Source organism: Lycorma delicatula, chromosome 1 (genome assembly GCF_047948215.1).
Source record: "Lycorma delicatula isolate Av1 chromosome 1, ASM4794821v1, whole genome shotgun sequence".
NCBI classification, from domain to species: domain Eukaryota; kingdom Metazoa; phylum Arthropoda; class Insecta; order Hemiptera; family Fulgoridae; genus Lycorma; species Lycorma delicatula.
The window spans coordinates 151335947-151347458 of record NC_134455.1 but is presented as its reverse complement, the minus strand read 5'-3'; the positions used below and the strand labels follow the sequence as shown (position 1 = coordinate 151347458).

Sequence of the window (11512 nt, the reverse complement as noted above, 5' to 3'; positions counted from 1 at the left end):
CTTAAAGTTAAACGATTCGTTTAATTCAGTTGCTCCTTAAATTTTTTCACTATCTCTAAAAAATTAAAATTTTTAATAGTCAAATTAGCAAAGTGTGTGCTATAATATTGTTGTAATTTTTTACTAGAAATAAATAAACCAAAAAGATTCATCGTAATGAATTCTTACACTGTGAATTAAGATCAGTAAAATGAATAACGTTAACATGTCTAGTTTGTAGAGTTGGTTCAATCAGTTTTGTCCTATCTCACAAATCTCGTCTCAATTCAATCCCGATTTTAATATTATGTGTTATTTGTATGACTGTCAGCATGAAAGTAGACGGCGGGAACACGATTGTGTTTCTATCACCCGCTATCATTGTGTACTAGCCGATCAGGGCTCTCTTCCTTCGTCCTTCCAGTCAAGCTCCTGGACCCCCCCCCCCGCCACTGTGTTCTTAATCCTCATGCTTGTGAGAATAATACTGATAAATAACAATTAATGCCTGTTCAGTTTATAAAATATGTCAGTGTATTGCAGTTTCTTCAGAGCAACCGGTCAGGACTCAAAACTATGTGAGATCTGAAATATGCGAGTTTCAGAATAGTCTGTCCCCATCTTAAAAATAGTAGTTATAGCTGGATACCCGTCCTTCGTACAGATAAAAAAGTATTTTGCACAGTTCTTATTGTTATGCGACTAACACCACGAGGAAATTACTGTATTTCATTTATCACTTTTATTATTATTTTTATTTTATGATTTTTAATAAACTGAGCGGAGGCAGGTGCAGCCAGTCGCATAGTACACACACAGTAACAGTGGCAGTAGCTGTGTTGGTTGAGCCGCCGCGCTGTATAAACCGTCGTACCTTTAATGCTACTTCTATCGATAACAGAAAGATATATCGAAAAAGACCAAGGAGATCTTTTATGTAGAAAATTTAATTCTAAATACTGCAAGTGGTTTCCAGATTCAATTTGACAAACGGTTTGGCCGTCCGTAGTAAAGTTCAATATCGGGAAGGAAGGTAATCCGTTTATTATTACAAGCCATTAAGACGGCCATCATCTTGGAACGATGAAACATTTTTTTAACGGTAATAATATCGTATGTTTTTTCAAGGTATAAAATCTACGTTTATGCTGAATTTCAGCTCAATATGTTGAGTCATTTTTGCGTGAAATACACCAATAGATTTTTATGTATATTTCACATATAGAATGCTTCATTTATGCGCTTCATCATTCAAAATCTTTTAAAATTAAAATCTAGATTTATTGACTACAACTAATGAACATCACTAATATTATCATGGCTTTATATACTCGTAGCATATTAATGTGGAATCGAATCTTCTAATACAGCTTTGATACGAAGTATTATAAGAAATGTTCTTTAAAGATGTCCTTTCTCATTTATCATGCTATTTAATTCGATGATGCTCGTGCCGAGACAGTTTAAAAAACAAACGGTCGTCCTTGTCTTCCACAAAGAAAGTAAAAATATCCGTGTGAAATTGTATGTACATCAGTATCTTTACTATTAAATAAAAATAATTATTAGCATTTAGTAAAAATTAATAATCATAATGTCTATAAAGTACCGACTGATTTTTATAAAACTCTTTGGGAGGGATTTGAGTAGGCCTGCGTATTTTAAAATCTTGGGACTCAACTAACTTATCTCCAAATAGTAAACAATATAGTCGGAACAGAATTGACAAAGATCCTTATCCAAAAATTAAAATTGGACAAGGGAGAGATAAAACAACTTTTTTTTAAGGTTGACGAAATCATCATAACTACCTGCTGTGAAAATTGAGGACTTGAATAACCGGAGTTTCATAAATTAACAGATTGAGCGGATAATATAAACGGAAAACTATTTTACAGGAAGTAGATGTAAATATAAAATACATAGTAATGATTGTAATATAAATATATAAATTTATTTCTTTTTAAATAACTTATTTAAAATTTATACTTACCTCCTGTAAAATAGGTTTTCCTATCCATATATTCGCTTAACACGAATTACTGTCACTGTAATAAAGAAAAGTTAAACATTTTTATATTCATTTCCTTATGTAGGTTTTATAAATACACTTAAAAATTTGAACATTACAAAAAAAGATTGTAAAATTTTAAAAGAAAAAACAAAAATCATAGGTAATCCAGATAGTTGTAAATCCAGAATAAGATCGATAAACTTTACAGCAGATAGCTACGAATATATCAATGATTGTTGTTCTGCTAATGCTAATGTATACAATTTATAACCATTTGTTAAACAAATTTATCCTTTTCTCTTCAAATGCAGTTTGAATTTCTGAATTTTATATTTAATAATTATTTATATTAAAAAATGAAAACATCTTTACAAATTAACGCATTTGATTTATTAATTGTATAATGAAACTTGAAAGTTTACAAAAAATTAAAACGTTTATAATTATTCAATAAATGTAATTATCATTATGTTTTGATTTGCAAAACCTTATTAACTTTTTCATTATATCTATCAAAAGATAACTTGATAGGAAAATTAACGAGATAGTAATGATTTAAATATTATGAGAGTTAAATTTTTATTTGAAAAATAAGAAGACGAATAACGAAAAGAGGTAAGATATTTGTTCTAATAGTTTCTGAAATTTTTTACATTAAGGATTCACAATAACAAAGGGTCATCATTAGGTTTTATGGTAGGGTGGTTAACTCCTGGCATAACCGAACCCCTAATTGTAGCCTGCTAACAAAAAAAATAAAAAATTGGTTAAGATAATTGAAATAAAATCATTAAAAATCATACTCGAAACCTGTTTAATTGAAAACAATGAAAACTAGATTCCTTTTCGGTTGTTAAATAATTTATAATTAGTAGATACAGAAACGTTATAGTCCGGCTACCGAAAGAAGACCTTAAGCTTTATATGTTTATAAATAATGGACGGATGAAGCTGTTACATGATGGAAATCCATTCTGACAAAAGAAAATAAATATGTTATTTAATTTTCACAAAATTATTTTAAATAATCACAAGAGCTGCTTCGATACAAAGTGCCTTCTGTATTCTGTTTGTAACACCTGAGGAAGGTACTGTGTACCGAAACATCTGTTGTGATTTTTTTTAAATAATTTTGTGAAAATCAAGTAACATACGAGTTTCTGTATATTTTCTTTTATTATATATTTATAAAAACATAATATATATCAAATTAAAGCTGGTTCTTTTTTACGGTATTTTATTAATATTTAGCAAGAATTTTTTCGTTAAACTTTTCTTGTTGCCGTTATACCATGCTAGTAAACGGACATTTTTTAATGAATTTCTGGTTTCATTAACACCAATTTATTTTTAAAATCCATCCAAATAGATAAATTGGGATTTTTTTAATTTCTGTTGTAGAATTCATTGCAGTAAAAAATTATATTCGTTATGATCACTGGAGATAGTAGTATGTTTTTTAAGCTCCTGCTACCCCTAAAATAATAGCCAGAGCAACTTTAAATTTAATGACGGTAGAGAAAAAAGTCTGCATTTTACATTTGTTAATGTATTACAGGATTTGTTAGAATTATAGAGTTTGCAATTTGCATGTGCAAAACGAAAACGTTTAAGTCCTTTTTTTATATTAGATTTCTTTAAATGAAGATAACGAGTTTTTTGCTTTTCAGTATAGTTTAATAAAATAAAATAAAGAAAACCAGACCTACATTTTGGTGTACAGCTATATTTTTCTAATAGATTTCGCTGAAGTTTAATTCCTCAAACCCGAGTTCCATGTCGTTAGCCAAATCATAGAAAAAAATAACCCAAAAACAAAACTAAATAAAAGAATATAATTGAAATTTTGACAATAAAACTAATAATAAATTAAATAACCAATAAATACTATGAAAAGGTACAGAAAGAAAAAACAACCGCTGTCACTAAAGATAGCATAAAAAGGCTAAAGCCGCTAGATTAAATCTGAAAAGCTCTAATTTAGTACTTTTGTCCAGATCTTTAAAAAATACATCATTTTCAGTTTTCGTCATCGCCCACGTTGGACAACAATATTTGAATTTTAGATTTTTGGATTATCGATAATATTTTTCAATGGCAATATATTGTTTACGTTAAGCTTTTTAAATTGAACTAAAAAAGACTACTTTTAATAGAAATACCAATAAACTCCAGTCCAAATGGTATTAAAAATACAAACGAAGTTAGATATAATAAATTTGCATTTGGCGTACTTCGACCATTCCAGTTAAATTAATTAAATTTTCAGAAATCTTGGTCGAGAAAACAAATGTTCTTATTTATATTTTAATTGTAAATATTAAATAATAATAAATAAAAAGAGATTTTCAAATAATATAATGTTAATGTTTCTTTTTCTTTTACCAGAAGTTTCTTTATATTGTATTTATTTTGTGTAAGCTTCCTTTATTTCAGTTTGTGCATTTAAATGAAAAATATTAACTACTTTAATTGAAAAAATACTTTTTTTTTTAATAATTAATTATCTTTCTTTATGTGTTTCAGTAGGTCTAAATAACAACATTTTAGATAACACAGTAATAAAGATGGAATAATTTATGCAATACTTTTGACAAAAATTTTCTAATAATAGTGATAATTTTTTTTTTGTTTTGACTAAATATTGAAAACAGCAAACGAACTATGACCTTAAACTTTATATCAATAAAGAATGATATTTGAATAATATATAAGAAAGCCATTCTCAGGCAAACACCGCTTTCAACATGAATTCATCATTGTTACTGTTGGTGATCGTTAGCTTCGCTGCTGCCGCAGTCCAACCTTACGGACAGAGCAAATGGCAATGGTTTTCCTACAACAATCAGAATTCAGTTACCCCAGTTAATCATCAACAACAACAAAATCAGAATAACAACAACCACCAGAATGTCCAAAACCAAAATGGTATGTATAGTATATATTATGTATATTATAAATTATACTGATTAATTAAAATAATTACTAATTATAGATAAAATAATAAATCTTTTAAAACTGTCAGACAGTTTTTTATACTTGTTTTCCTAATCTTATTCTGTAAAACAATGTAAGCTTTTTTTTATTTATAAACTGTAAATTAAAAAAAGTATCTTTAGATTTTTATGCTTTTTTAAGATAACAAAAAACATACTTTGAAGTTTTTTGTTTTTTAGAATCTCGTATTCTGTATATTATAATGGAAATTATTTTAAATAACCTAATAATTAATTTTAAAAACTGTTCTTAGATTTTTATCGTGATTAAATACTAAATTAATTTAACGTGGTTAAATATTTAATATTTAGTTAGTGACATATTTATTTTCTTCATTTACAAAATTATGTTGCATTAAAGCAAATAAATTGTTACGAAAATAATTCATCCGTACAGACCAAAGAAAATTTTCCTTTTATGTAAAATGAAAATACAAAACAGAATTAACGATTAATTTAATGCTATTGTTGGGTTTCTGATTTTTTACTTATTTCTGTAATGAAGTTATTTCTATACGCTAACCTCATTCCTCATCCACGTTACTGAAATAAGTCTTATTCATTTTAATAGTTTTTGTACAGGCAAACTTGTTAAGTATTACAGCTAACGTATTCTATGTATAGTAAATTAAAGTTGAAAGCTTTCAATTACGTTGAAATTATCTATTAAATAATATAAATATTATTATATTAAATATTATGTTTAGTATCATCCCAAAAAAATAAATAAATAAAATAAGCAAATAAACTAAAAAAATCTTAAATATATGCCGATATACTATTATATGAAAAATATATCGCTATAATAATTTTGACGCCTTTTAATGGTTCTGAGTAATATTTATTTGCTCAGTTTTTCTAAAATGCAAATAAGAAATGTTTCTGGGAAAGTAGTAACAGTAACTGAATAAAAAGAAGCAATTGTAAATGCCTTACACTCATTTCAATTCTTAGTTATAACTACAGAGTAGTTTTTATAGAAATAAGGCCAATAAAGCTGTAATAAACCAATTTATTTAATGTGATCATAAATGGAGGTGGAAGAACCCCATTTACGGGCGCCTAGATTGTGACGTGCTCGCTAACAGGTTTCACAAAATGTTATTAAATGCGTATGTGTTCCTGCGCACTACCGACTAAACTTCCACCCCTGGCTACCCACCCTTCATGGTACAGCTGGTATGCATTATTTCATGAAAGAGGGGGATACGCCCTCACACATATTCAGACACCACAGTCAACAGACACGTACCTCACACTCACAAGATACCAAACATCAAACTAAAATCTCACCACCCACTCAACGACATCCAATCGTCACTCAGAAAACATACCTCACGCCGCACACTCCACACATCATATCAAAGCCAGGCACATCCAATCACACAAACAAATACCTCACAGAAATCGAACACAGGTACACTTACTCCACGGGTCACGATCAGACGCGGAAGCGGAGTGCCCACGACCTCATCGCACCCAGGCGACCCCCACACGTACGGGGAACCCCTAGGCTCTCAGCTGCGTGCCTGTTCGTCCCCGAACCCTTCGACGGTACCTTCTTCTACCCCTGCGAGACTCCTCCCAGACGTACAGCTCCTCCATGATCTTCCTAGCAAACCTTGCTACAGCCGTCCAGTTTTTGGCGCTTTTCAACATGATCTGCTGCAGATCCTCTGGGAGGAACATTTCCCTTTTATCTATGGTGTCCAGTATTTCCCTCCTAGCATCCTCAAATAGGGAGCAGCGAAAGACGTAATGTGCCGTCTCTTCCTCGTTTACACACACCGGACAACTAGCGGAGTGATATAGCTTAAACCTAAAGACTGATGGTCTGCAGGGTTGATATGAAAAGCAAAAAAAAAAATAGATAAATTACTAAAACAGTGAGTTAATACTACCTGCTGTATTGACCACTTATTAAGAAATGCTTAGAATAATTATTATTTTGTTGTTATTTGTCTTTCTTTAACTCCAATGTTTTTTTCCATGTTTGTCCTCAAATCTTGCATCCTTAATTTAACATACTTCCTGACATTGCCTATTGATGAAATTTTTCACAGTTACTAAGGACGGGTGACAATACAATGTACCACCATTCTCCCGTACGCGGATAAATTAAGGGTGGAAATTAACGATGAGAATGTAAAAAACTGAAAAATCTGCAAAATGGCTATGCGGGGTTTTTGGGGTCGCAGATGACAAAATCCGATAGTCGTTTGACATAAAAAAATGACAAAAACTTAGTAGGGAGTTTTTGTGGTTTCGAATTTGACAAAATTTCGTCATCACTCATATATATATATATATATATATATATATATATATATATACAGATGATTTTTGGCGGACAGTATGTTGAGACACAGCTTCAAAAATAATTAAGTAAATATTAATATAAATAATTTATTTAAAATTAAATATTAATTAATTTAATTAAGTAAATGAAATAAAAACTTCACTACGCAAAAACTTCATATTTCGTTACTTTGTATAATAAATATTTGATTGAAAATTTGTTTAATATTTTCTAAATAGAAATTTCAATATATGATGTTATCTTTTGAAATCCAAATTAACCTACTAATTAAATTCATGTAACGTATGACAATAATTTGATTAAAGTATGACTAAAAAGTATAAAGCAAGTTTTTAAAAATTTTGAAAAATCTTTGTAATATTATTGATAAACTATTACACCAGATGCTCTCTAATGATAATTTTTATATGTTTGCACTTTTTTATGTAAATCACAATTTGGTAATAGGATAAAATTAATTATTATTATATAATGTGTTAATTTTCTAGCTCTATTGGAATCTTGTCTTTTATTTTCAACGTAGCATACCAAGATATTTTTTTTATTGTTCTATGGCACATTCTGTCTGTTAAGATATTCCATCTTCAGTAAATTGTTGTGGGTGACTCGAAGAGGATTTTTAGAGAACAAAAATAATAATAATAATTATTATTATTATTGTAAATATATATTATTATCAGTAATATACCTTCATTGATTTACATCTGATAGAATTTCAAATATATATTACTATATACATAGTCACTCTTTCTAATCAGGCAGGCTACGCGTATGTTATTTTATGTAAATATTGTTAATCCGTATCTTAATTAAACAATTGGAATTATTTTATTCCGGTTAGAGCTATTATAATTTTTTCTGATAACTTTACTGAATTGAATAACCATGCGCAGAGAAAAATTCTCTCAAAATTTTTACACTTTTCAAGAATCCATGAAAGTAAAATGGATTCTGTTAAATACTTTGTTAATATTTTCTGTTAAATATTTTTCTGTTAAATACTGTTAAAATAAGATATCTACTGTTAAATTAATATTAACAGTTACTGTTTAATATTAACTCTTATATTACTGTTAAATAAGTATCTAACTGTTAAATTAAGATATCAAATTTGATCATTTAGATTATCAAAACACATCATCTAAGTCACATTTTATATTTCATTACTTTTACTAATAATGAAAAGATGTTAATATTATATAATAAATGTTTTTTTGTTTTATTAAAGCAGTATTTAGTGTACACTTAGTGTACAGTTTTTCACTAGTATTTTAGTTACTAGTTTTTCACTAGTGTTAATGCAATAAATTGCATTAATATACAAGTGAAATTTTGAAAGAAAAACCTTGCATTATTATGTTTGTTAAGAATATTATCTTATATTTCAATTTCAGTTCATTAAATATTTTGAAAATAATTAGTAGTAATAAATTATTTAATTTCGTTCTGATACTTTTCAGTGTTATATGTTTTGGTAACAAAAGCACTTTGATGAATGCAAAAGACATAAAAAGAAAAGCATAAAGAAAATGAAAAGTATGGAAGTATAAATGTAAAATCAAGTTTTGGTATTTAAGCCATAGATCTAATAAATCTAATGTGAATAACTTCTTCAAAATTTTAATCACTAATACTGTATATAATTCAAATATGTGAACTGATATCAGTAGTACTACGGTTGATTTAATGTAATATGTCTTCAAAGTTCACTGAAAATGTGCTACAGATTCAAAGTATGTCTTTTGCTACTAAAAGTTTGTAATTTAACCTATATTTTTAAATTATGTTATAATAACTATCAGAATTTCAAGAAATTTTACATACCTCTTCATAAATATATATAAAAAATCAAAATCAACGCTATTCCTACTTCAAAACCGTAATTAGAGAACGAATATATAAACAATAGAAAATGTTGTACATTATGTGAAATTGAATAAATTTTTACATTAAAATTTCTTTTTTCTTTCCAGACGTTGTAGGAAAGAATCAGAATTCAGCTTCAAGTAATGTGATCGAATACCAGACCCAGTACAGTAACAATAACAACAACAACCAGAACCAGTACAACAATTACAATAATAACAACCAGAATCAGAACAGCTACAACAACAATAACAATGCCAACAATAATTATTACAATAACAACAACAACAACCAGAATCAATACAACAATCAAAATTATAACAACAACCAGAACCAGTATGGTCAAAATGTGAACAACAACCAGTACAATAATCAAAACAATTGTAACAATTACAATAACCAAAACAATTGTAACTTCAACAATAACCAGAACTGCTGTAACAATTACAACAATAACCAAAATAACTACAACAATAATAACCAGAATCAGTGCAACTGCAATTACAATAACAACAACCAAAATAATAATCAATGCAACAACAATAATTATAACAATAACAATTACAACAACCAAAACCAGTATGGACAGAATGTAAACAATAACCAAAACCAGTACAATAACAACAACCAGAACGGTTATAACAATTACAATAACAACAACCAGAACGGTTATAACAACTACAATAACAACAACCAGAACAACTACAATAACAACAACCAGAACGGTTACGACTACAATAACAATAACCAGAACCAGAATAACAACTACAATAACAACAACCAGAACAGTTACAACAACTACAATAACAACAACCAGAACAGTTACAACAATCAGAACGGTTACAACGACTACAACAACAACAACCAGAACCAGAATAACAACTACAATAACAACAACCAGAACCAGAATAATAATAATAACAACAACCAGTACAACAACAACAATAACAACCAGAATAACTACAATAACAATCAAAATCAGAACAACAATAACAATAATAATCAGAACCAGAAAAGCAATAACCAGAATGCTTTTTACAATGAAAACAATAACAACAATCAGAACCAGAAGAATAACAACCAGAATCACAATAATAGTAATAACCAAAACAATCAAAACCAAAACAAGAACCAGGAGGTCACCAGTGCGAACAGTCAAAACGCAGCCAGCAATACTTGGTTTAAGTCATTGGCATGGGCCATTTAAACATATTATTTTAAGAGTTTTATGTAAATACTGATTAATGCATTTACTCTGGATTTTCAGAATTAAATAAATTACTCTTATTATCATTATTAATTCTTGATTTTCTTCTTCTTTCCTTATTGTTTATTCTGAAATGATGTCATAATATTACTTGGCATTTCTATTTCTTATTCGAATATAAATTATTTCTATTTTTTGTTTATAATTTCAATACATACAATTTTTGATAAATAAACCGATCGAGCATAATCAGTTGATAAATAAATTAAACTCGTTTTCCCGATTTCTGTCTAATTATTTGTTACTGTTTACAGGATGAAGGCCTAACTATGGGGCCCCTTACTAATAAGAATATTGTTAGAAATTGTCAAAATATATCAATGAAATAGTAGTTTTTAATATAATAAATATTCATAAAATAAAAATTTAGAACAGGTACGTAGACAAAATCCGTGTAACTTATAATAAACAAACAGATTTAGAATATAAAATATGCGATAAACAAAATTCAATAATTTCCGTGAAAATAGAGTACAGTCATCAAAAATAGTAAATAAAATTAGAAAAAATTAATCGAATATTAAAATTACAAAAAATTAAGCAAGATTGCAACTGGATGTTACCAGTACAGTTAAAAATGGTTCCAGAGACTACACAAAAATGAGAGAAAGAGATGATACCTTAAAATTACATAGGTGATACGAATGAATTAAATAAAAATTTTATTTAATAATGAACCAAAAAATAGTAATGCAAATTCATAAAAATAACTTATGAATTTTTCTTTTAGGTATAGCTTTTCCATAACATATGTTTAGGAACCAAATTAGGAAACGGGTTTCCTAGTAAACCAAAGTCGGTTTAGTGTAGAATATTTAATGTAACAGTGAGAAAAAAAAGAATATTTTATTGAGCAAATTCTTAATGGAATAAACTAAATAAAATGTGTGAGAGATGGACACGTTTAAAAACAAAATTTTTACTCATTTAATAATTAATTATAGACTTTGCTTTATCCTTTCTTTCAGTTTACTTTTGAAATTACACTTGAAATGTGTGAGAGATGGACACGTTTAAAAACAAAATTTTTACTCATTTAATAATTAATTATAGACTTTGCTTTATCCTTT

At 28.1% G+C, this 11512-nt stretch overlaps 1 protein-coding gene across 1 annotated transcript; it reads left to right on the top strand.

Moving 5' to 3' along the window:
* The first annotated feature begins 4715 nt into the window (after positions 1-4715).
* On the top strand, positions 4716-10475 carry LOC142324156 (uncharacterized). Its single transcript, XM_075364872.1, has 2 exons — positions 4716-4921; positions 9283-10475. Exons 1-2 carry the CDS (start codon positions 4741-4743, stop codon positions 10380-10382), a joined length of 1281 nt encoding a protein of 426 aa, XP_075220987.1. The 5' UTR covers positions 4716-4740; the 3' UTR covers positions 10383-10475.
* Positions 10476-11512: the final 1037 nt, after the last annotated feature.